The sequence below is a fragment of the Sarcophilus harrisii genome, chromosome 3 (genome assembly GCF_902635505.1).
Source record: "Sarcophilus harrisii chromosome 3, mSarHar1.11, whole genome shotgun sequence".
In the NCBI taxonomy this organism is placed as follows: Eukaryota; Metazoa; Chordata; class Mammalia; order Dasyuromorphia; family Dasyuridae; genus Sarcophilus; species Sarcophilus harrisii.
Genome location: NC_045428.1, coordinates 220,812,431 through 220,839,961, shown reverse-complemented (window position 1 = coordinate 220,839,961; position 27,531 = coordinate 220,812,431). Strand labels below are relative to the sequence as shown.

The following is a 27,531-nucleotide window of genomic DNA, read 5'->3' as shown; positions in this document are numbered from 1 at the left end:
GACATTACACATGAGTTTCCATGGCATTTCTCACATGGTTCTCCACTTGTCTGACAAATGATTCTTAGTATCTTTTGTTGGTTCTTCATCCATACCACACTCCTTGGGTTTTCCTTAAGCTCTGTCCTATACACTCTCCTTATCTATCTTTAAACTTGACTGTATCAACCCCTACAGTTCAGTTATTTAAATGATTTTCAGGTCTAAATACCCAGTCTTACCTTCTCTTCTGAGTTCCAGTCACATATTTCAATCACCTACTAAACAAATAAGATTTCAAACTCAAAAATTTTCCCAAAACCTACCCATCTTCTGAATTTCACAATATCAGTAAGTCTTTTCTGAGCTCCCTAAGCTTCTCAAAAGGAAACTTCTTTTAATCTTTTTAGGGAATCAAAAGAAATTTTCAGTTTTTATTTTGAAAAGACTTTGTATTAGGTTATATAGAAATTATTTCTAATCTAACACAGAATGCAAACTCCTTGAAAGCAAAAACTTTCAATTTCGTCTCTGTATTCCAGTCTTTTTGTGTATACTGTACACAATAAGTACATATAAACACTTAATGAAGGATTGCATTTTCTTAAATGCTCACAGTCAGCAGCCCCTAAATAATTAACAAGTATTCTAATATTTTCAAAATAATTAATTCTGCTTAAAAGGGTTTAGATTACCAATTATCAGAGGCTTATTCAAATTTCTCCAGACCAACAAATACTTCTCAAGTGAGTAGTGTGTTTCAAATTATTCCAATTATTATTATATCAAATTATAAGGGTTTTTTTGCAACCAGACTTCCTTCTTCAACCCTCTGTTGCTATTACCAGATGCAACACTTTATAATGCTGACTGCAAAGTTCTTTCACCTTTTTCATTCATAAATCAAAGTGCCAACTTACTCCATGCTCATCAAATTAGCTGGGATTAGTAAGTATCTTTAATTATTTCAAATCACAAAAATTAATTACTACCTAGGACATTTACCTGAATCTCATCTTCAGTATTAAGTATGTCTTTATTGCAGATTATACTCTGAAATCTTTGTAATAAAGGGAGAAGTGGTGCACTAGTTCCTTGGGCAGATCGTTCATTATCTGTTTCCCTTGTCCCATTGTCCCATAATTGAAGTAGTAACATAATGGCAGATAACATTTGGCTAAAAGAAAAAAACAGGTAGTCACCCATCAAAGTACCAAATAGTCACATGAATCTTTTGAATGCAAAACAATTAATTAAAGATTTATAAAGGTTCTGTATTAGCGAGACCAACAATATTAGTGCTTGTAAATGAATTTTTAACAAAAATGAAAAATGAGCGAAGCTTCATGCTTCACAAAGCACTGTCAGACTTTCTGTTTATCAGAAAAAGGAGAAAAAAGAAAGGTCCCAAGTATTAAAATGTTAAAATGCAACCATTCTTCAAGAAATTTCTGTTCCTTCAATTAATTAAAATATTTAAAACATAAGTAAATAAAAACAGAGAAGTTTCTTGGATGTCAAAAAACAGAGGCCAAAAGTGAACTATGTGAACACATTTAATTTTATATTAAAAAGGGTATTTTCAAAGACCCTTTAATTGTCAAATAGGGTACAACTACTAATACAAAAGAAAGTGAAAGAAAAGCATCCCTGGATTATTCATCTTCTGATAACTAAAAAGTTCACTTAAAATTTTTTAAAACAGAGTTTAAAGAGAGATTATTACATTCCTCACCTTAGAGTGCCTCTCTGCACAGCCAACTCTAACAATATGGCAAGTGCTAAGTGCTGGTCTTGTAATGGAATGTTTCCTGGTCCTTTGGTACTTGCAGTTCCATGAACATCACTATTTCAAAAGAAAAATTAATTGATTCAGGAAAACTTTATAGTAACAGAAAAGATGATATGCACATTTATTATAAAATAAGTTTCAACCCTCCTCCCCATCCCAATAAATTTACAATGAAGAAACAAGATTTCTGAAGTTTTCAATAGTGATTTTATAAAATAATGGACTAGCTATAAATCTTTGGAGAGATATTTAGAAAATTCATATTTTCTACAGATATTTTACAGATGAAGGCCAAAGAAGTATTTGTATCTACATCATTTAAAGATAAATGTTCTAAAGCTAGGCTTTATTTTAATTAACTCAACTTTTTAAAAAGATACAAAGTTTCTAAAGCATAAACTTTCTTATTCCATTATCAAAGAAAATTTCTTTAATAGGTTACTTTATGTAATACGAATAGGAATATTTAGATATATTTTCACTTTTAACGAAATTTAGTTTCCATGATTTCTGAATTACTGAATTATATTACTGAATAAGAATAGATTTCTTGCACTTCTCTAAGAATCTAAAATTCCTAAAGTTTATTCTCATTTCTGAGCTAAGAATAACTTCTTAGACTTTATTTTTATATAGCTCATAAGTAATTATTTTATATTACTATTAAATATCCTAACATCTAATCACTATTACAAATAAATTTTTTAAATTAAGTTCAAAGACAGTTATTTAATTTTGTGAAGTAGATTTAATTTTATACTTTAAATATAACTTAAAACATTATGTAAGCACATCATCATTTTAGGTGTGTATAAAACTTTGAGGTGTGAAAAGAGTATCTTAAAATACTTTCTACTCAAGTTCATACTGAATACATATTCCTTTTTTTTTTTTTTTAATTTAATAGCCTTTTATTTACAGGATATATGCATGGATAACTTTACAGCATTAACAATTGCCAAACCGTTTGTTCCAATTTTTCACCTCTTACCCCCCCCCACCCCCTCCCCTAGATGGCAGGATGACCAGTAGATGTTAAATATATTAAAATATAAATTAGATACACAATAAGTATACATGACCAAAACGTTATTTTGCTGTACAAAAAGAATCAGATTCTGAAATTGAATACATATTCCTAATAATACAATATCTTAAAAATTCAAAATAAATGTATTTATACAATCTATGAGATTTACAAATTTCACCTTAAGTAAATATAGGTGGAACACTTTCATGATCAATTACATAGAGTCAATCACTCTGAATGAATACTGATGTTAAGCCCAAAACGTGCACTCAAACTGTTTACCAATATCTAGGGGGAAAAATTACCTATGAGAGATGATTTTGATCACCATACACAAAAAATTACAAGTTTTCAATTGAATTCAACAAATATTTACTAAATTGTCTATTATGTACAAAATACCATGCCAAACCAATGAAAACAGAAGCTTTAAAAGAAAAGGCTTTATTAGGATTCACTGAGATAATAATAGGAATTTGATAATAATTAAAAACTGGACCATGAATCATGTGATATAACTTAATCGAATAAATATGGAAAATAAACTTACCCAGTAACAACAGACCTTAGGAATTTAGTTGCTCTCTCCACAACTTCCAACCAAACAGATGACACTGTGCTTTCATCAAAAAGAGATGCTTCTGGTAGGGCTCTCAAGGCATCAAGAGACTCCTGTAACAATTCACTGCATAGATCGGCATCTTCCCCTAAAAGAACCAATTCAATTCAACCAACATTATTAAGCACTCCTAGAGAACAAGGTACTCTAGTATGTACTAAAAGAGATCAGTGTTTAAATAAAATACAGGTGTGGTCCCTGTTCTTATCTAAGATTATGGTCATCTTGTAAGGGGGATATTGATGCATAAATAGAATATTATAGATTTTGATCATCTTGACTTCTAAAAGGAAGGCTCAGAGGTAGAAAAGCACAAAGTATATTCTAGAGAGTAGCCCAGGTTGACTACAGTATTTTTATTATGTTACAGAAAAACTCTTTCTCAACAGCATTTCTGGTTATAAAAAATGTCATGTAAGAATTACTAACTTCATAATCTTTTACATAAAGTAAATTACACCCAAAAAATCAGTTTTTATGTCACCTGATTAGTTGCTGTTTAGAATATGAGATTTACTTTGGAATCATACACTACTTAAACCAAAAAAAAAAAAAGTAGAGACTGGCTATATATTACTTCAAAATAAAAAAAGAGAAAATTGAGATCCATAAAAGTTAAATATAATCATAGATATATTTACTAGAAGACTAGCACCCAGTTCTCCTGACTTCTTTACACAATAGTTGGGAGGGAGAAGGGCATCTTTTTGGAAACTAAAAAATGTAGCTCAACTTTACCTGACCGCCAAGCTCTGCGTAGGAATGCAAAAGCAAATGAAAGGGCTGCTCTGGATCCAACTCTTGCAAGTCCTTCTACACCTTTTCCTATAGGTCTAGAACTATAACCAAACAAAAGAAAACCCTTTATACTATCTTGTCACAATTCACATGAAATTAACTTTTATCACTTCAAAATGAATCTAATAATTGTAGTTAGAAGAAATATATAAAAAGCATAGTACCCTGTGTGTTACCCTCCACAAATTCATCATTGGTAGCATTATCATGAAATAATGTATTTTCTCCCAAAGGAATTCAATATACTATCAATATGTTAATAAAGGGAAACGAATCTACCTGCAGTAGTGAAATTTTTCATTTCTACTGAGCCATTAATTCATTACAAGCAATGGCTGTCTTAATTTTTAAAGTTCAGTGAACTATGTCACATAGTGGACAAAGAGCCAACTTCAGATGGGAAAAGACCAAGATTAAAGTGATACCTCTGACATATATAGACTAAGATTCTGGGAAATAATTAGGCAATAAGTTACATAGAAGATGTGGATCAGTATTAATACAGAAAACTTTCCTCAATACAAAGTTCCCTATACAACTGAATTGACAGATCCTGCAAACAGCCTTATCCAGCCCACAAAGTTCATTAGTGTGGAGACAGGAAGTGCCTAAGAAAAGTATTTTGAATTAAACTAAAGGGTCTTTCTTTGAATGCAATTCATGACCTTCTCACCAATTCATCTGCATTTTTTCCTGCCTTTGACACTATTATTTCCTCCTCTACTACACTCCATTGGAGACCAGGAACTACAATTTTAACTTTGAAAATTGAATGACTCATCATGACAAAATATAGAAAGATATTTAAAAGGATTGTACATAATTAACATATCAGATTGCTTGTCTTGAGGAGGGGAGAAGTAATGGAAGGAGGGAGAAAAATTTGAAACACAGTCTTACAAAAATGAATGTTAAAAACTATGTGTATTTGGGGGGAAAAATATTATCGAAAAATGAAAAAGGGAAGTATATCATTAATGAAGATGAAGTTTTTTAAAAATTGAGTGATTATACAAAATCAAAAGTGAACATGAACACTGAAAGCTATCTAGCACCACATTCTCTCCCATCTAAAGAGTTCCAATATAGGAAGCTGTAGTAAGTGAGCAATTCAGAACTCTCCTGGTTCTATGTAGATCCAACATATTCTTCCCTTACTTTCAAACAAAAATAATCTCTAATCTCAAGAAGTTTATATTCTACTGGGAAGAGAAAACTTGCATAGAAATAAACATGAAAAGAAACATACACACACTCCCAGATATACAGATATATATATATATATATATATATATATATGCATATATATATATATATGTATACATGTTTGTGTGTATATATGTGTATATATAAATATACATCTATCTGAATATACATGCATGTATACGTATATATGTACGTAAGTGTCTGATAAAGTGTCCCTTTCAAGAGGGAAAGAATGCTAGTACCTGGGGTAATAGTGGGGGAGAAAGGTGTCAGGAAAGACCTTCTATATAATTTGGCCCTTAAGCTAGTACACCTTAAATGAAGGCTCTGAAATGGAAAGTAAAGAAGGATAGCATTAAAACGTTGAAGGGAAGAGGCACATCACCTGTACAAAGGCATGAAGTGGGAGATGGAATATCATGTACCACAAACAGCAAGCAAGTTTATAAGTGAAATACCAGAAAAAGAAAAGACGCCCTAAACTTTAAACTTCTCTATTTTATCACAGAGTAATAAGTTATTAAAAGATTTCTAAGTAGGGAAAATGATATCATCAGATCCATGTTTTAGGAATATTAATTTGGCAATTATGTGGAAAACAGACTGGAAAGGGAATAGACTAGAGTCAGGGCAATCTATTAGGAGGCAACTGAAATAATGGAGGTTGGAAGGACTGGAAGGCCTAAGCTGTAAGGTCAGTGGAAAGAGAGAAGATGGGTATAAAACATGTAGAACCAGAGCTGTAAAATCCTACCTCCACATACCCAATATAACTATTGACCCCACCAAGTTATTCAATGAATATCATAAACAGTTTTCTGAGCTAAAAACAAGTTTTTGTAATAACCAATAGTTTGGTCAGTTTATTTAGAATTTAAATATAAATTTAGAATACAAAAGAATTAGAAATTTTTTCACTTATTACCTTTTTTTGTCGACAGTAGGTAAAGGAATACTGTTGCTTTTCCACTTAACTTTGACATTTTCCTGAAGAACAGTTCTATTCAGTGCAATGAAATATCGTTCCAGTATAACCAGCCTCTGCTTTAGCCTTACTGCTGAAAGAGTTGTTGTAGCCATCCGTGTAGCAAGAGTTTGCTGTTCTTTCACTAGCACATAAAGGCACTCTTTCAACTCGTTCACATCTAAGAGAATAATGAGAAAACACAACTCAAGATCAAATGTGATATATAACATGTTAATATAACTCATTTAATTTCAGCATACTTCTTATTCTTATATGTTTACTTACATTAGCAAAGATGGCTCCAGAGCTGTATAAGGCCCTCAAAATCATTTGTCAAAGCAATCACAAGTGATGATGAGTGGAAAACTAAGTACAATAAACTCTCACTGCCTGAGTTCTATAAGTTGATAATTTTGTATGGATCAAGAATGATGTTATAAATATCCAATAATAATTCATAATACATAATATATGATATCCAATAAAAATATATAAATATCCAAATAATCCAAATGGCAGGAATAAAAAGGCTCCTCACCTCTGTCCTAGAGCTTCCATCCACTGCTCCCTATTCTCCCTTTTGGCCCTGATACAAAAAGTAAAATCCTATTGCCAGGCAAAAACTTTTTCAAGTATGAGAATACAGTAAGTCTTCTGCTTCCAACTAAACATCCCCCCCTTTCAAACAAGGTCCTGCCCTTCATAAGTCAGTGATGAATTCTCTATCGTTAAGTACCTACACTTCTATATAGTAATATTCCAGCTTAGTAATATACTATCTAAACTGGCATCAAGCATGGAGGTCCTTCTTTCTATGCATTATACTTCTAGTAACAGTCTAAGAAATCACATTAATTTTTTTCACTGCCCACATTAACTAACTCAAATTGAGAAACGGAGGACATAAAAATCTCCAGGTTCTCTTTAAACAAATTGTTGCTTATTCACACCTGTATATCTACAGCTGAAATATTAAAATAGGATTACCATGATACTGAAAAGTGATAAGAAAATAAAATTTTGTCTGTTATACCAGGGAAGTTTATGTTGTAATCTGTTTATACCAACATATTATTCTGGAAAGCTACCAAGGCCCTTTGTGACTAACATATAGTAAAATTTCTTTACAGCATTTTCCACAGAACTACAGTTTTCAATTTATTATGTATGAAAAAATCAAAAGAAGCATCATTGGCTTGTGGACAGACTTTAGAAAATTTCAGGTTTACAGGCAAGAAATATTGGCAGAAATATTTTTTATTCTTAATGATAACATCATTATCATGAATGGAACAGGGGTCAAAACCACACTTCATTCTCACTTAGAGATATCTTTCACTAGGTCAAAGTTTCCCTTATGGTTGCCTCTCAACCATTTTTACTAAGATTTTCTCAATGATTCAACTCAATATATATTAAGTATCTATTTAAAATCATAACCTTGACATTATCATAAAGTATGAGGAAAGATTTTTCAGATGAGGGAGATGAGTACTAGCAAGAAGTTTGAAGAAATTCTATATTCCACTCAACTGAATAATGGTGAATAGGAAAAAGAATCAATTACAGAGTAGTTTAAAAGATTGACATGCTTCTGTTAGGGACCAGAAGAGATTAGATATAGATGCATAAGAAGACTCAGTCAGTAAAATGGCATGAGTTTTCTCCAGCACAATTAAACAGAATGCAAGTAGAAGTGAAAGTGAAAGATATTGGAGTAACCTAAGATTAAAGTTTAGCAAGATACAAAGGGTGATGAGAGAGAGAGAGAGAGAGAGAGAGAACAAAAGATTCCAAAATAAAGGTTGGAGAATAGAAAGGAAAGAAAGTGAACAGGGATGATGGCAATGAAAAAAGTCAAGAATCAAGTAAGGCATGTTCACTGGAGCTGAGAATGAACAGAACAGATGATAAAACAGAAATAGGCAGTGGGTCAAAAAGCAGTAGGGGCCAAGAATTTGTCTGTCACTTAACTCATTTACATGTTAATTATTAAATCTCTATTATATACAAAGAATGTGACTGATTCCTTTTAGAACTACTGAAGATTTTAACCACAAAAATCCCAAAAGCAGTATTTTAAGAAAACTAAACTAGTGGTATATTGTTGGTGGAGCCGTGAATTAATTAAATCCTGGATGTAGCATTAATAATAATAAATATGAGTATATATTAACAAATACATGATGTTTTGGTCATGTGATGATGAAAAAAATTTTAGTGGAAGCAAAAAACGAAAAACAAAGTAAATTCCCATCAATTGGAGAATGTTTGAAGAAATTTTCTATATTAATATGCAATGAAATTTCATTCCATTATAAAAATAATGAATATAAGGAATTCAAACAAATTAGGAAGACAATAAACTCCTAGTGAGATGTACAGAATGAGGAGAAAAAAAAAACAGAATGATCACAATAGCATAAGAGGAAAAAAAAACACCAAAAAAAATCAAAACTCAGAGAGCCAATCTTGACACCACAACACTTATGAAAAATCCCTCCCTTTCTCTCAGTTGAGCAACCATTTTTTTTTTTTTTTAACATTTTTGTGTGTCACTGACAGCACCACTCTCACCCATATTTGGTAGTCAAGTAAAGCTTATGGACCTTTTCTCAGAAAAATGTTTTTAAATGCACAAAATAATATAGGATTACAAAATACCTTAATTATACTGAAATATGGTAATTAAAATGCCTTTTTTTTTCCAATCCGAGGAGGCAAGATTAAGAACTCATGTAGTAGATATAGGGAACTACAGGCATAGAATGCATTATCATATGATCTGACTAGGTCAAAATTTGTTTCTTTGTGTTTTGGTGAGACTTTCTGGGGATAAGGGAGGAGGAATGGGGAGAAGAGAAAACTGTAATTCTTTGTTCAAAATCCAGAGAGTTATATATAGAGAGAAGTGACAATTTAACTGTTTTTATTTTCTCTGTTACAAGAGAGAATTCAACAATAGACTACTATTAGGGAATGATTAATGTACACACTGATATAAGAATTAATACAAATAATAATAATAATGCAAAATGGATAATTTCGATTAGTTTTTGCTCAAACAAAGCCAATGCAGCCAAGATTAGATTTTTTTTTTTTCCAGTCCGAGGAGCCAAGATTAAGAACTCATGTAGTAGATATAGGGGTCAAATGATAATAATTTTCTGGTGAAGAAATTAAAGCCATTTCTAGTCATATGAAAATATGTTCTAAGTCACTTTAGATTAGAGAAATGCAAATTAAAACAACTCTGATGTACCACTTCACACTTGTCAGATTGATTAAGATGACAGGAAAAGATAAAAATAAATGTCAGACGGAATGCAGGAAAACTAGGACACTAATGCATTGTGAGCAGAGTTGCGAAATGATCCAACAATTCTAGAGAGAAATTTGAAAGTATGTCCAAAGTGCTATCAAACTGTGCACACCCTTTGTTTCAGCAGTCTCACTGCTGGGTCTGTATCCTAAAGAATAAAAAAAGGAAAAAGGAACTACATGTGCAAAAATGATGCCCCTCCATTAGTATGGAATATTATTGTTCTATAAGAAATGATAAACAGGCTGATTTCAAAAAGCCTGGAGAGACTTGCGTGAACTTGCATGCTGAATGAAATTAGTAGAACCAATAAAACATTGCACACAGCAACAACAAGATTATGTGCTGATCAACTGTGATGGATTTGGCTCTTCTCAACAATGCAGTGATTAAAGGCAATTCCAATAGACTTGTGATTGAAAATGCCATCCACATACAGAGAGAAAACTATGGAGACTGAATGTGGATCAAAGCATATTATCTTCACCTTTTTGTTTATTAGTTTTTTTCCTTTCTTTCTTGTGTTTCCTCCTCTCCCCCTTTTGGTCTGATTTTTCTTATATAACATGACTAATATGGAAATGTTAAAAAATGATTGTACATATATGACCCATTATCAGAATGCTTGCTGTCTTGGGGAAGGAGGAGGGAAGGGAGGAAGAGGAGGAACTCAAAATCTTATAAAAAATGAATGTTGAAAACTATTTTTATAAGTAATTGGAAGAATATACTATTAAAGTTTTTTTTTAATATCTATGGGCTGAAAATTACTAAACTATGCAATTCTTTTGATCCATCTGTCTACTAGGCCTATGCTCCAAAGAAAAGAACGGGGAAAAGGACTTTATAAATAGAAAAATATTTACAGCAACTTTTTGGGGGTAGGTAAAAACTAGAAAATAAAGATGTATCCTCCTAATAGATGGGAAATGGCTATAAACTGTGGCATATGAATGTAATAAATTATGTCAGAGAGATTATGAAATAGTTTCAGAAGAAACTGGAAAGATTTCTATTAACTAAGATGAAGTAAATAAACTAAAGAAACAATTTATGCTATAACATTATAGGAAAAAAAACATTGAAAGACTTTTTAAAACTATGATCAATACAACTGACAAACCATCTATGAATTAAGGACTTTATTTTTCAGGATTGTTTTTTCCCACACTGCTCAGTGAAAGAGAAACAAAAGCAAAACGATATTAAAAAGTTTGAAAGATATAAGAAGATTTTTTAATTACATCTATCAATAAAATAACTATTTTACTTTGTCCTAAGTACTTCACACAGCAAATATATAGCTAAAAAATAGTCATTAGATATAAAAAACCTTTATAGTACTAGATAAATGGTCATTGTTGCTAATTATTACTAAAATTATCTTTAAATATTCATCACCTAACCTAAAAACTAACAATGAGGCCAAACTTCATTTTTTTGGTAATTATAAAAGTCCCATACTTTGTTTGGGTAAAAATAGGTTACAACTGTTTACATCAGTAAGCTAAATGTAATTTATTCTACATTCTACAGTTTAATCGATAAATTTCACCTTTTATAACCATACAAGAAACTATTTGTAAAAAGTTAAAGAAAAGAGTACCAGTTCCTAAAGTCTACCAGAGAAAAACAATTGGAAATTAAAAATAGGACTTAATCCAATTCTTTTTGTATAGCAAAATAATGGTTTGGTCATGTATACTTATTGTATATCTAATTTATATTTTAATATATTTAACATCTACTGGTCATCCTGCCATCTGGGGGAGGGGGTGGGAGGAAGGAGGGGAAAAATTGAAACAAGAGGCTTGGCAATTGTCAATGCTGTAAAATTACCCATACATATAACCTGTATATAAAGGCTATTAAAAAAAAATAGGACTTAAAAATAACCCTTAACCATCACACTTAACTTGATACTATAGTTATATACTCTTAACTAAGTTCATTACAATTTTTTTCTTTTAACTTGTAAGGGCCCACATCTTTAAGTATCTTTTTTTTTTCCTTTAACTCAAAAGGAATCAATCAAATAATAAATCATTTATATATTTCCACTATGCAGATTTGTATATAAGCAAGTATAAAACAGTATATTTGTACATGATAAAAACAATCAATAAAACAACAATACCAAAATTAATTCCATTACAGAAAATACTTCTTAAGGAAAATGTAACCAATATGCTATTTATTTAGAAAGTGAAAACATGGAATAACAGCAAAGACGAAGAATAATATGGGTATAATTACTTACCTTTCACTCAAATAAAGCAAATTATAATAAAACTTCACTTGAAAGGCATTAATGGAGGAAAAGTATATTAACAACTACAATACTATAAAGCCTAAATTACTAAATGTTTCCTTTTAAGATGTAGTTTTTCTTACTAGGACAATACTAATCATATAAACACTACCCTGCTTTAAATGACTATCTGCTGTTTGCTAAAGTCTGTACTATGTAACAGTATTTATTTACATCCCAAACATTTTGAAATAGCTAATTCTCAAGTATCTCAATCTAATTCTCAAGTATCAATTATTTCCCTGTGCAATCTTCCCTACACTATTCATCTTCCTTTTTTCTTCATAAATTCACACAAAAGAATTTTTAATTCAATCCTGAGCAAAATTTCTAAAATTACTAAAAACTCCTTAAATAAGGAGTTTACAATTAATGAACTTTTAACCAGCATCACAGAACAGAAAATTAACCTGAGGAAATATGAAAAAAGCATAAGGAAAAAAAAATTGAGAAAAATCTGGCATACTATCTAAAAACATAATTTTAGAATATGCTTTGAAGAAAGCCCTACTCTAATGCCTGATGATTCTGAGTTCTTGAAGGCATACACAATTATGATGACCAAAATTCAAGTTATTTTAAGGTGTAATCATGACAGTAACCCATGACAGTTTTCCCATATTGGCCCAGTCACAAATGAAATCTGCTAATTGGCAATCCAGCTAATTAGAGAGGCTCATTATCCTTAAACTATCAATCCAGGATATATCACTAAACTATCCAGGATATAAACAATATAGAACATCCCTCACTCTGGTTAAATTTTCTTTCTTCATTAGCTATACATATACTGTGCATGATATTATTTAAATGTATGTTTTAAGAAATGATGTTCAGTATTTTGTATACAAAATCTATGTCACCTTTCTGCTCAATAAATGATCAAAGTGAGGGAATGATATTGCTTTTAAGTCATTAAAATGCCACTGTTCTCAAAGTGAGCTTTCTTTTACCTAGGTCTTATGTCTCCAAATCAATAACTTAATATTTTTCTTTTCTCTTACCTTAATGAAATGCATTTATTAATATATAACTCCTTTCCTTTCACCCTTCTTAATTCCTTACAATCAAGTTATCAGTGATCTTTTAATTGTCAAATCCAGTGGTATTTTTTTTCCATCATAATGCTCTTTAACCCCTCTGTGGCCTTTGACATTTTTGATTACCCTATCCCCAATACTCTTCTAGGAGGGTTTTTGCGACACTACTCTCTTCTGGTTCTTCCTCCTAGCTCTTTCTCAATATCCTTTCTTGGAACTTCATCCAGTTCATAGGTTCTAATTATGGAGAACCAAATGTTTAGATCTCGGTCCCTTATTTTCTTCTTCCAGAGTTCTCTTATCTAAGTACTTCAGATGGTGATCTCATCAATATTACAAGTCTAAGTTGATCATTCTCAAATCTGCCTTTCCTGCGTCATTTTCTCTGCTGATCTCACAACTCCAATTCCCTTTCAGACAACTCAAACTGAATATTCAGTAGACATCTTAAACTCAACATTTCCAAAACTGAATTCATTATCTTTCCCCAAAACCCTCCCCCACTTCTAACTGTCCTATTACTGTCAACCTAGATGTCATTTTCAATTCCTCACTCTCTCTCATCCCCATATCCAAACTGTTAATCTCTCAACTGCAATAGGGAAGTTTGAAAGAGAAGTAGATTTGAAAGAAAAGGTCTCTGATGCACAGAACATCTCTCTTTCATGTCTGCTCTTGCTCTGCAACTTATATATTTTCCTACCAAAAATACGAAACTGCCCCAAGCAAAGTCTGCCCTCCAAGGATGTCTGCCAGAACCACAGAATGATGGATTAGGGGGGATGAGGGGGATCAGAAGGGGCAGGAAAAGAGAGAGAAGGGTAGAAAGAGGATTCCTTTTCCAAATAATTCATCAACTTGAAATCAACTTGATGATAAACCTCTCTGAAAATAATGAAGTAGATCTGTGAACAAACAAAAGTCTACCACTGGATCTATCCTCAAAAAGTCTTTCCAATTTCATCCAATTGATTTTTATTTTGCCTGACTTACAACACAATTAAAAGGCCATGTCTACCATGTCATTTAAAAGCAAACTCTCCTAGCACTTTTTGCATGTAAACATTCTACTTTGTATTAGATATTTGTGACACAGTATCTCTACTAGGCTATAAATTCACATCCTATTTATCTTGCATCTTGTACATGCCTAGTGACTTTTCTGCACACAGTAAGCATTTAATAAATTAATGTTGAACTAAATGGAGTGAATAAATTTCAATATTTTAAGCAAACATCTCCATTTTAAAGCTTTTATTTCCAAGTTCTAAAAAAACTGTGGCTATAATCCCTAGAACAAGAATTTTAGGCAATCAACAAGGTAAAGCTGGAAAATACTTTACAAACCTTCTAGACCAAGTCTCAATTTCACATTCAAAGAAGCTAGTTACTTGCCCAACATTGCAAACATATTAAGTTCCAGAACTGGGGTCTGAGCCCAGTTCCTCTAATACCATATCCATCACTCTTTATGCCACACCAATCTGAGATTCTGAAAGGTCAAAGAACTTCTTAAAGTCAAATTATGCCTATTTATAAAGCTACAGAGGCAAACCTGATTTAGTTCTCTCAGGTAAACCAGAGGGCAAAGAGAGAATAAAGCAAAGGGAACATCAGAAGTAAGGATTCATAACCTCTCTCTTCTTCACTCCTTCTTTCTTCTTTCTCTAACTCCAATATTCATAGAGAGATATATCTCCAGACACATATAGATATCCTGTTTTCTAACGCAAATCACATAATTTTAAATGAAACAATGATATTTCTATGTTTTACATCTGCTGCTAAGTCTACTTTTAACTCCTCTGTTCCTCCCAAGTTAAAGCTCATCACTTCTAATCTCATCACCTAGTCTGTTAACTCAAGCTTTGACAAAAACCATCTCCTTCAGTTTTCTCTCTCTTGACAGAAGATCTGAAGGATGGAATATCAAACTCTTTCCAATACCTTCCTTTATAGAAGGTAGAAAATAAATTCACCCCACTCCATTCACTTCAATTCCACAGAATAAAATGCCACATACACCCTGGTCTCTCCTTGTCAGTCCTTCCCCTTTCTTGACTCCTTTTTGTGTGCTAACTTTCCCATTAGATGATTACGTTCCTTGGGGGTAGGTAGGGACAGTTTCTTTTTTTTTTTAGTGTATCCCCAGCACTTAACATAATCCCTGGCATATCGAAGACAATTAAGCACTGAATATAGTTGCTTAATAGATGCTCAATGAATTGATTTTTTTTCTTCTTCAGGTGAAGATTCTGTATGGCACTGAAATCCATCCTTTCCAGTTAGTAGTTCGTAATACTGCAACAAGATTTCTATCAATCAGCAAAGCACAACAAATTACAACCTGCAGAAAGCTTTCTCTAGAAATGTAAAGTACTAATGTGCCTTTGTCAATTCACCTTTTTAAAAATTTAAGTCATTTTTCAAAATGCATTTTTGAGAATTTAAATATAAAGTTGTTTTTTCTTATATTTTAAAGTAAATATTCCAAATAAAAATATAAATAGATGGGTCAAAAAACGAAGGAAAGAAAAAAGATGAATCATATTTTTACAAGTCTATACATTCATGAATTTTCAGAGTTGAATAGATAGCACCATTATAGCAATGATCTTTTGACAATGTCATGTAAAGTTCATATTGTGAGATCAAGCATATTAAAACATAAAATTTACAAAAATAAATGTTAAACACTATCTTTACACATATTTGGAACAATACATGTAAAATTTACAAAGTATAAGCTGATAAATATAATAAAACAAAAACAAGCCAAGATATAAAGCAGGCAAAAGATAACTAAAGCACTACTACTAGTGCTAACAATAGTACTAAAAAACTACAATTATGTAAAGAGGGAAACAAAAATGAAGAAATAAATGAGTCTTAACTGCTGAGTTGAATATGTCATCAAAGTCTAATGAATATATATTCAGAATTTATATTTGCAACGAGTTCTAAGTCAAATCTTTGTTCAACAGCATAATCACAAAATTTCATAATACCTGGTTGTTTGCCCCATACCCAACTCTCCACAAGTGATTTGGCCTTATACATAGGGACTGGAATTTCCTCTTCATCTTTCTTCTCTTTATCATTTTGATCTTCTTTCTTTGTTCCACTCTGACATTCCATGGTGTCATCTGGGAAATCAAACACGGAAACTATTAAAACTTTAAAAATAATAATAAAAATATAATATTCAGTTCAATTGTGTGATATATATCTCTAATCTTGAAATACAAAAATCAAGATATTAGATACCATCACATTACAATACTATTAATGCAGAAGAGGCCAAAAATTTCAAAAAAAGTTGACAAAAATCAGTTATAAAATGTGTAACAATATTTGTTTTGTTAAATATGTCAGTGAGCAAAATAAGTGATCCTTTTTTTTTTTTTTTTTTTTTTTTGGCATTTATTTATTTATTTATTTTTATTTAATGGCCTTTTATTTACAGGTTATATGCATAGGTAACTTTACAGCATTAACAATTGCCAAACCTCTTGTTCCAATTTTTCACCTCTTACCCCCCAACCCCTCCCCCAGATGGCAGGATGACCAGTAGATGTTAAATATATTAAAATATAAATTAGATACACAATAAGTACACATGACCAAAACATTATTTTGCTGTACAAAAAGAATCAGACTCTGAAATATTGTACAATTAGCTTGTGAAGGAAATAAAAAATGCAGGTGGGCATAAATATAGGGATTGGGAATTCAACGTAATGGTTTTTAGTCATCTCCCAGAGTTCTTTCTCTGGGCGTAGCTGGTTCAGTTCATTAATTTGGAAATGATTTGGTTGATCTCGTTGCTGAGGATGGCCAGGTCCATCAGAACTGGTCATCATATAGTATTGTTGTTGAAGTATATAATGATCTCCTGGTCCTGCTCATTTCACTCAGCATCAGTTCGTGTAAGTCTCTCCAGGCCTTTCTGAAATCATCTTGTTGGTCATTTCTTACAGAACAGTAATATAGTAACCCTTTTTTAATTATTAAATCATTCATGGATTTTTCTTTGAAGCATGCTATTCCTCATAATCATTATTCCATCTCCCAATTCAGAACAGACTACTCCTATCTCTTGGCATCTTCTCCTTGTTATAGCTAACCCTTTTGAGGTTGCTAAATCTCTTTTCAGAGTTAGTCCATCAGTCTTTTCCCCACTAACTCCTTTCTGCAATTTGTCCTGTTTCCTTATGGGTTTAGCCTCTTCTTGGCAGCTTAAAAATCTTTGTTGCTTGTTTTGGGTGATACCTAACCCTACAAATTCTTTTGAGAAAACTTGCAATACTGGCCTAAATATACTTTTGGGATATCACCCTGTATCTCATCATTTTAGGGAGTAACCTCAACATTTTGAGGTATGTAAAGAGTCTGCATCAATACTTGGAATGCTCTACCTTTTCATTTCCATTCCCATGGTTTTCCCTTTCTTCAAGTCCCAGATATAAAATTTCATCTATTCAAAAAAAAAAAAAAAATCTTTCCAAACTGTACCTTAATTCTCATCTCTCTACTCTTTGGTGAGATCATCAAGAAAAACTGCTGAAAGAGAGAAAGCCCAGGACAAAGCTTTAAGGAAATGTGCACAATTAGGAGGTAGAATTCAGCAAAGAAGACCAAAAGAGAACAAAGAGAAACCAAAAGAGGTTGGTGATACAAAAAGCAAGAGAAGAAACAGCATTCAGCAGGAGATGGTCAGAGGCATCAGATGCTGCAGAAATCAAGAAAGATAAATTTTAAGATAAATCCACTGAATCCGCAAATTTAGAGATAACTGTTAACTTTTGAGGAAAAAAGTTCCAATTAAGTAATGAGGTCAGACACTAAACTTGCAAAGAGTTGAGAAAGTAGTGAGAAAGAAAAGTAGATATTAAGTAGTACAACAGCTTTTTCTAAAAGGGAAGAAAGATACAGGATAATAAAGACTGTGAAAGAGTCAAATAATGGTTTGTTTGTTTTGTTTTGTTTTTTTTTTACTTTGTACATATATTTGAGAAGCTACTAGGATTGCTAACCAGAATCTCTCAAACTCTATTTTCCCAGGAAAGCTCCTATTTTTTTTTAGCAGATGTCTATTTTTAACAACTAGTACTCACTACTAATTTCTGAAAATGCTTAGTAAAATTATATCATTTTGAAATTATTGCTGAAATATAGCATAAAGTTCACATCATCAATGATTTGCTAACATTTGTTCTCAAATTCATGCTTTTAAATAATGATTATACTCATTTCTGGATTAAGACTAAAACCAAAATAGTATTTATTGAGCTTGGCAAAAGGCTGTTTATTCTTGTCCCTAAAACTAATTGTTAAAACTATTTTTAAAATCTCCTCTAATCTTTCTAAGATAAAAGGGCCAGAGCCAAGATAAGAAGAGGTTCAGAAACACTGCCCATTAAAAACAATGATAAATTACAAATCTACAAAACAAGGAAGCTGAACTAGACCTCTTGGATTGTTTCTGGCTCTAAGTATATGATCTTAAGAGAATGATTTTTTGAATAATCATATTTTTCTTTTTGAGTACAAATCAGTAAATTTTAAATATGCTTGAGGAAACACTAACGTGTGTGTCTCAAGTAAGTCAAGAATTTAATACCATATTAATATCAAGCGAAAACATTTTGTACCTTAAGCAGACACAAAACTTAAGAAAAAAATTATAATGAAATAAAATTTACCAATATATGTTAAAGTCAAAAAAGTTTCCATGACATTAATCATTATAGTTTTTCAACATCTTAAGCAATTTCAGGATTCAGAATATACTTTTTATCTTGCTTAAAAACGACCATGAAACATGGCTCTTTTCAACAATGAGATGATTCAGGTCAGTTCCAATGGTCTTGTGATGAAGAGAGCTATCTGCACCCAGAGAGAGCACTGTGGGAACTGAATGTGGATCACATCATAATATTTTCACTCTTCTAGTTGTTATTTGCTTGTATTTTGTTTTCTTATTTTTTTCCTTTTTGATCTGATTTTTCTTGTGCAGCATAATTGTGGAAATATATAGAGAGAGAGAAGAACTGTACATGTTTAACATATATCGGATTACTTGTCATCTAAGGGAGGTGGTAGAGATAAAGGAGGGAAAAAATTTGGAACACAAGGTTTTGCAAGGGTGAATGTTGAAAATTATCCATGCATATGTTTTGAAAATAAAAAGCTTTAATGGAAAAAAAAGTTTTAAATAAATAAAAATAAAAACTACCATGAGCTACAAAATCACTTGTTGTAATAACCTTTAAAAGAAAAATCTTTACCTCATAAGAAGCAAAGGAAAAAAAATCAAAATATTGAAAATAGATTGCATTATAATTCTTCTGAATGAATATGAATCATTTTTCCTCCCCCCACCAATAAACAAACACAATATAGGTGTGTTCTTTTTTATAATAAAGTAGCAAAGGATGTCACTGGGGAAAAAAAGGAAGCCTACCAATGTAACCTAACAGTTATGAATAGTACTAGTTAAAAACAGAAGAGTAATATTTTTTAAACAAGTTCAATAATCTTATTAAAAAGTGTGGTTTTCGATCTCCATAATGAATATTGATGCTAAAATCTTAAATAAAATATTAGCAAAAAGACTACAGAAAATCATCCCCAGGATAATTCACCATGATCAAGTAGGATTTATACCAGAAATGCAGGGCTGGTTCAATATTAGGAAAACTATCAGCATAATTGGCCATATTAATAACCAAACTAACAAAAACCATATGATCATCTCAATAGATGCAGAAAAAGCATTTGATAAAATCCAACATCCATTCCTATTAAAAACACTTGAGAGTATAGGAATAAATGGACTTTTCCTTAAAATAATCAGCAGCATCTATTTAAAACCAACAGTAAGCATCATATGTAATGGGGACAAACTGCAACCATTCCCAATAAGATCAGGGGTGAAACAAGGTTGCCCACTATCACCATTACTATTTAATATTGTATTAGAAATGCTAGCAATGGCAATAAGAGCTGAGAAAGATATTAAAGGAATAAGAATAGGCAATGAGGAAACCAAATTGTCACTTTTGCTGATGATATGATGCTATACTTAGAGAACCCCAGAGATTCTACTAAAAAGTTATTAGAAATAATCCACAATTTAGCAAAGTTGCTGGTTATAAAATAAACCCACATAAGTCATCAGCATTCTTATATATCACTAACAAAATCCAACAGTCAGAGTTACAAGGAGAAATCCCATTTAAAGTAACTACTGATGGTATAAAATATTAGGAATCTATCTGCCAAGGGAAAATCAGAAACTTTATGAGAAAAACTACAAAACACTTTCCACACAAATTAAGTCTGATCTAACTAACTGGAAAAATATTAAATGCTCTTGGATTGGGCAAGCAAATATAATAAAGATGACAATACTACCTAAACTAATCTATTTATTTAGTGCTATACCAATCAGACTTCCCAAAAACTATTTTGATGACCTAGAAAAAATAACAACAAAGTTCATATGGAAAAACAAAAGGTCAAGAATTTCAAGGGAATTAATGAAAAAAAAAATCAAATGAAGGTGGCCTAGCTGTACCAGATCTAAAATTATATTATAAGGCAGTGGTTACTAAAACTATCTGGAAATAGACTAGTTGATCAATGGAATAGGTTAGGTTCAAAGGACAAAACAGCCAATAACCCTAATTATCTAGTGTTTGACAAACCCAAAGACCCCAGCTTTTGGGATAAGAATGCATTATTTGACAAAAATTGCTGGGAAAATTGGAAATTAGTATGGCAGAAACTAGGCATTGACCCACACTTAACACCGTACACCAAGATAAGGTCAAAATGGGTTCATGATCTAGGCATAAAGAATGAGATCATAAATAAATTGGAAGAGCATAGGATAGTTTACCTCTCAGACCTGTGGAAGAGGAAGGAATTTATGACCAAAGAAGAACTAGAGATCACTATTGACTACAAATTGAAAATTTTGACTATATCAAATTGAAAAGTTTTTGTATAAACAAAACTAATGCAGGCAAGATAAGAAGGGAAACAATAAACTGGGAAAACATTTTTACAGTCAAAGGTTCTGATAAAGGACTCATTTCCAAAATATATAGAGAATTGACTCTAATTTATAAGAAATCAAGACATTCTCCAATTGATAAATGGTCAAAGGATATGAACAGACAATTTTCAGATGATGAAATTAAAACTATTACTACTCATATGAAAGAGTGTTCCAAATCACTATTGATCAGAGAAATGCAAATTAAGACAACTCTGAGATACCACTATACACCTGTCAGATTGGCCAGAATGACACGGAAAGATAATGCAGAATGTTGGAGGGGATGTGGGAAAACAGGGACACTGATACATTGTTGGTGGAATTGTGAATACATCCAGCCATTCTGGAGAGCAATTTGGAACTATGCCCAAAAAGTTATCAAACTGTGCATACCCTTTGATCCAGCAGTGTCTCTACTGGGCTTATACCCCAAAGAGATACTAAAAAAGGGAAAGGGACCTGTATGTGCCAAAATGTTTGTGGCAGCCCTGTTTGTAGTGGCCAGAAGCTGGAAAATGAATGGATGCCCATCAATTGGAGAATGGTTGAGTAAATTGTGGTATATGAATGTTATGGAATATTATTGTTCTGTAAGAAATGACCAACAGGACGAATACAGAGAGGATTGGCGAGACATACATGAACTGATGCTGAGTGAAATGAGCAGAACCAGGAAATCATTATATACCTCAACAGCGATACTGTATGAGGATGTATTCTGATGGAAGTGGATTTCTTCAACAAAGACAAGATCTAACTGAGTTTCAATTGATCAAGGATGGACAGAAGCAGCTACACCCAAAGAAAGAACACTAGGAAATGAATGTAAACTGCTTGCATTTTTGTTCTTCTTCCCAGGTTATTTATACCTTCTAAATCCAATTCTCCTTGAGCAACAAGAAAACTGTTCGGTTCTGCACACATATATTATATCCAAGATCCACTGTAATCTATTTAACATGTATAGGACTGCTTGCCATCTTTGGGGAGAGGGTGGAGGGAGGGAGGGGAAAAATTGAAACAGAAGTGAGTGCAAGGGATAATGTTGTAAAAAACTACCCTGGCATAGGTTCTGTCAATAAAAAGTTATTTAAAAAAAAAAAAAAGTGTGGCTTTTTTTTTTAAATAAATTTCATACTGATGTTTACAAAATCACCAAACCACAGACTATTAGGTGTGGAAGAGATCTTAGTAACCAGGTAATACAACTACCTGATTTTTGAGTTGCAGGAATTGAATCCCAAGAAACAATGTCACACAGCAAGTCAGAAGCAAAACTATGTCTATAACAACACACATATCCTGATTTCAAGTTCATTACACTTTGTACTACTTCAAAAAAGACTATCACTACAGGTCTTAGATGACAAAATAACCAAAGAAAAAAGTATATAGAAACTTCTCAACAAATATTTACTAATACAAAGAGTTGACTATGCCCCTTCCAGGATTCCCAAATAACAAATATTAATTTATTATCATCCACTAGTAACTCCTTACACCTAAAATAATAAACTTCCTTTAAAACTATTTATGATACGTGGAATAGCCAAGTTAATTGGCAATTCTTATCACCTTCAATCACAGCCATTTAAGAAAAATGGATGAGACAATATTTGTAATACACTAGTACCTAGCACATAGCAGATACCATATAAAATGCTATTTTATTCCTTTTCCACCTCCTAGACAGTAAATTAGACATAAAGAAACAATTTGCATCAAATTAGTTTGGGAGTCCCCTACCTGGGTGAAATCACATCTGGATTCTCAATGCAATTCCACTTTCCCTTTCCCTTCCTCTCTACCCTTTCTCCCCACCCCACCCCCTGAAAAAAAAAAGTTTATAGATCCAGAGCCAGAAGGAATTTGGGAGGTCAGTTAGAAAAACCCTTCCTTCATTTGACAGAAAAAGAAACAGACCTGAAGAGATTATGCTTAGTCAGTCAAGGGCAGGGTTCACAACTGCAAGTTGAATATTTTCCATTGTACCACTGCACCACTTCGGAAACATAAACTCATGAAGGTACTTATTATCCATGTATTAGCTTATTCTGTATTTTCCCTAGCACAATAATGCCAATGTAAGATATTCCTATTATAATATGACCTCATTTAACTAGAATGCTCAGTGAATAAAAGTCTAAAAAATTGTCTTTTCCAATCAATTAAGAATAAAATTGCTTTTTTGTTGTTCCAAACACTCTTGGAAATATTTCTAAAATCTAAAAATAACAGCTAACATTTATATAAGGCAGGTAGGTGGCATGATAGACACCTGGCATCAGGAAGGTTTGAGTTCAAATTCAGTTTGACCCTGAGCAAGTCCCTAAACCTCTGCCCTAATTTCCTCATCTGTAAAAATGAGGATAAAAATAGCACCTGCTTCTGTGGGTTGTTGTGAGGATCAAATAAGATAACAATTGTAAAGCACTTGGCACATAGCCGATGCTATAAAAATTTTAGCTATTTTCATCATTTTTTAAAATATATATTACAGTTTAAGATTTGCAAAGCACTTTACAAATATCTCACTTTATCTTCATAAAATCCTTAGAAAATAGATGCTATTATTATCCCTATTTCACATATGAGCAAACTGAGGCAAAGAGATTAAGTGATTTGCCCAGTCACATAATAATAACTATCATTTATCAAGAGTTCTAAGATTTGCAAGGAATTTTTGTATTATCTCATTTGATCCTCACAACAACCCTGGAAGGTAGATGCTATTGTCATTCCCATTTATATTTTATTTCAAATGCTAGAGATATCAAAGATGAGGAGTTATCGACTTATTTAAGTATATTTGGATTCAAAAAGTACTGTCTCCCAGACAGTCTCATTTTAAAAGGTTCTTGTTGGTATTTTTTCATCTCTTACATAAGAGTGTTGGCTACCATTTGCCTTTTCCTAAAAATATATCATAGAATAAATTACAGCTGACAGTTCCAATTAAATTTAGTTCCAGCTGACTTTTTTTTTTTTTGCTTTTACTGTAAATCTTAGTACAAAAAGGAAATTCATTGAAATTAAGACCTTGAAATTGGGAGGTTATATATTATAGAAAAGCAAAAAAAAAAAAAAAAAAAAAAAAGTCAATCAGGTTCCCCTTAAACCTAATGCCTTACAAACTATATATACACACACACACATCTTTCACAAGACATCATATTATTCTAGTCTCATAAGGTTATAGAAATTATTTTAACAGCTATAACAACGTCACAAATAACCTAAGAGTAAATTATTTTGGCAGAAGTCTGTTTATAGATTTAACAATAAGTGAGCATGTTCTAATAACCCAAGACAATTCCAAAAGTCTCATGATGGAAATGCTATCTATAATATGAACAAGCAATTTTCAGAAGAATTAAAACTATTTCTAGTCATAAGAAAAAATTCTCTAAATCCATACTGACTTGAGAAATGCAAGTTAAGACAACTCTGAGGTATAACTACTTCATACATATCTCACATTGGCTAAGATGACAAGAATAGATAATGATAAATATTGGAGAGGATGTGGGAAACCTGAGACACTAATACACTGTTGGTGGAATTGTGAACTGATCCAACCACTCTAGAGAGCAATGTGGAACTATATATACCCAAAGAGCTATTAAATTGTGCATACTCTTTGATCCAGCAGTGTGTCCACTGGGTCTGTATCTCAAAGAGAACATAAAAGGAGGGAAAGGGACTCACATGCGCAAAAATGTTTATAATAGTCCTTTTTGTAGTGATAAGGAACTAGGAAACTGAGTGGATACCCATCAGTTGGAAAATGGCTAAAAAGTTATGGTTTATTAATGTTATGAAATATTATTGTTCTAAAAGAAACAGGATGATTTCAGAGAGACCTTACAGGAACTGCTGCTAAGTGAAGTGAGCAGAGCCAGGAGATCATTGTACAGGGCAACAAGATTATATGATGATCAATTCTAACAGATGTGGCTCCTCTGAACAATGAGATAATTTAGGCCAATTTTAATAAAACTGTGATGGAGAGAACCATCTGCATCCAGAAAGAGGATTGTAGGGAGTGAATGTGGATTACAACATAGTATTTTCACCTTTTTTGTTATATGCTTTTTTCCTCTCTTTTTTTTTTCCTTTTTGATCTGATTTTTTTTTCTTTTTTTTTTTTTTTGGTGTAGCATGATAAATGTAGAAATATATATTGAACAGCACATGTTATTTGCTGTCTAAGGGAGAGGATGATTAAGGGGACAGGAGAGAAAAAAATCTGAATACAAGGTTTTCCAAAGGTGAATGTTGAAAAGTATCTTTGCATGTATTTTGAGAATAAAAAGCTTTTTTTAAAAAATGCTATCCATATCCACAGAAAGAACTATGGAGTCTGAATGGAGATGGAAGCAGACTATTTTCACTTTTCTTTTTGTTTTTTCTTTCTCGTGGGCTCTTTCCCTTTGTTCGGATTCTTTTTCACAATATGACTAATGTGGAAATATGTTTAATATGATACATGTACAACCCATACCTGATTGCTATCTTAGGGAGAGAGAAGGAGAAAAAAATTGGAAATTAAAATCTTATAAAAGGGAATGTTGAAAACTATCTAGTAATAACTAGAAAAAAATACTATTAAGTGGGAAAACAAACTTTTTTTTTTTAAAAAAAGATTACGTTCCACTTTTTTAATGTTCAATTAAATTAATGAGAGAATAGAATGTGATAAAGGGGAGGAAAAGTGAAGAGAAAAGCATTGGATGGGTAACAAATGAAGTTCTCACTGTTGAGTGGGAAATCATCTGGACTTATTCACCCAAGAAAAATTATAACGTGAGGATATAACACTGTCAGGAAAAACATAAATTGTGAAATAAATCATTATCATGCTGAGCTTCTACAAACAATTTTACTACTCTTGAGGAAAATTTACATATTCCAAAGTTCATAATATTACAAATAGGTGTTCCAAATCTTTCCACCACACTTTCCTATATACCCAAGAGCCCTTGCTTCTGACTTTTCTTTAAAAGAAAGGGGAGAGAGAAAAAACCTCATCTTAACGATTTCACACTTCATCATTTCTTCTTTTGCTCCAATCAGTGGAAAAATGTATTTTTCTTGCAAAGAGCAACTCAAACTCACTGACTGCAAGAAGTTGATCCTTTGAATAATACTTTCTCTCACCTCCAACCTCAACTTTATGAGAATTCATTAATTTTTTTCTCAAAACCACCCCTTTTCCAAATTTCACCATTTCTATACAAGATTGCACAATCTTTCAGTGTCAGGGTTTTATAATTTCATTCTCAACTTTTCCCTCTTCCTCACTCCACATAATCTAATTAGTTACCAAATCTTCCTTTCATAAGTGAACCCTCAATAAAAAACCATCACACATATTCACTGCCTCTACTTCCTCTCCATTACCACCACTTCTCACCATTAACCACTGAAGGTGCCTTTACCAAGGTTACCAATCAACTTCTAAAAGTAAACCTAATGATTTTCCAATATCTCCTCCTCCCTTTAGCTTTTAACAGAAGCTCACCATCCCAAATCCTCTCCCTTCTCGTGTTCTCATGTTTGCTCTCTCCTGCCTTCTAACTATTCCTTCTCTATTGAATCATCATGGCTCTATATCCTAAGTCTCTTCTCTCTATATGTTCTTTTCCTTAACCATTTTATCAACTAATGTCTCAAATCTTTATATGCAATTTTAATTCCTCCCCTGAATTCTGCCCTTTGTACACTATTAACATCTCACCCTCCAATAAATATATTTCTCCTTATCATTATTCCAAACTTCCCAATTTCTAATGAGAGCGCAACCAATGCTTCCACTTTGAAAGTTTGATCCCTTCCCAGCCCAAACCTTTCAATTGTTATTGTTCTCTCCTTCCTCAAGTTATCCTGTATTTATTTGTATCTGTGTCTGTATGTGAGCACAAACAGCCATGTCTTCCCAATAAAACATAACCCCTTTAACGTGTTTTGCACATTAGTACTTAAATCTTTGCATACTATATTGAAAGTCCTCTAAACCTTGCCTACAAATTAAGGAAACCACAGGAAACAGGAGAAATGAGAATATATAAATAATAGCATGTAAAATGTTGCAGGATACAAAACTAAAGCTCTATGGCAAAGGAAGCATATACTAGTAAGTCAATATGGAATCAAAATTATGTTAAAAACTAGCATCTGGGCAGAAAAAAAAAAGAATGCAACAGATACTGGGAGTTCTATTGACTTAAGAGAATATTAAAAACTATGGGATTGATAAAAATGTATTTAGAATGAGGATCTAAGTAACAATGTTTCATATAAGACACCATCTAATTTTAGTAACAAAAAAAAAAAGCCATCTTATTTCAAGTGGCATGCACATAAATATCAGCTTTAATTTGGTCACACAATAGCAAG

The 27,531-nt window shown here is 32.2% G+C and overlaps 1 protein-coding gene across 3 annotated transcripts in view; it reads right to left on the bottom strand.

The window, feature by feature from the left end:
* The window catches only part of HERC2 (HECT and RLD domain containing E3 ubiquitin protein ligase 2), a 221,591-nt gene that overhangs the window by 164,298 nt on the left and 29,762 nt on the right, over window positions 1-27,531 (bottom strand). For 2 of the 3 annotated variants that reach the window (XM_031959088.1, XM_031959091.1), the window contains exons 4-9: window positions 16,073-16,210; window positions 6,350-6,569; window positions 4,159-4,259; window positions 3,352-3,508; window positions 1,715-1,825; window positions 985-1,156 (exon numbers count right to left, since the gene is read on the bottom strand). In XM_031959088.1, coding sequence (XP_031814948.1) covers window positions 985-1,156; window positions 1,715-1,825; window positions 3,352-3,508; window positions 4,159-4,259; window positions 6,350-6,569; window positions 16,073-16,210 — 899 coding nt within the window. The remainder of the gene's footprint in view (window positions 1-984; window positions 1,157-1,714; window positions 1,826-3,351; window positions 3,509-4,158; window positions 4,260-6,349; window positions 6,570-16,072; window positions 16,211-27,531) is intronic. The other variant, XM_031959089.1, reaches the window with a different exon arrangement.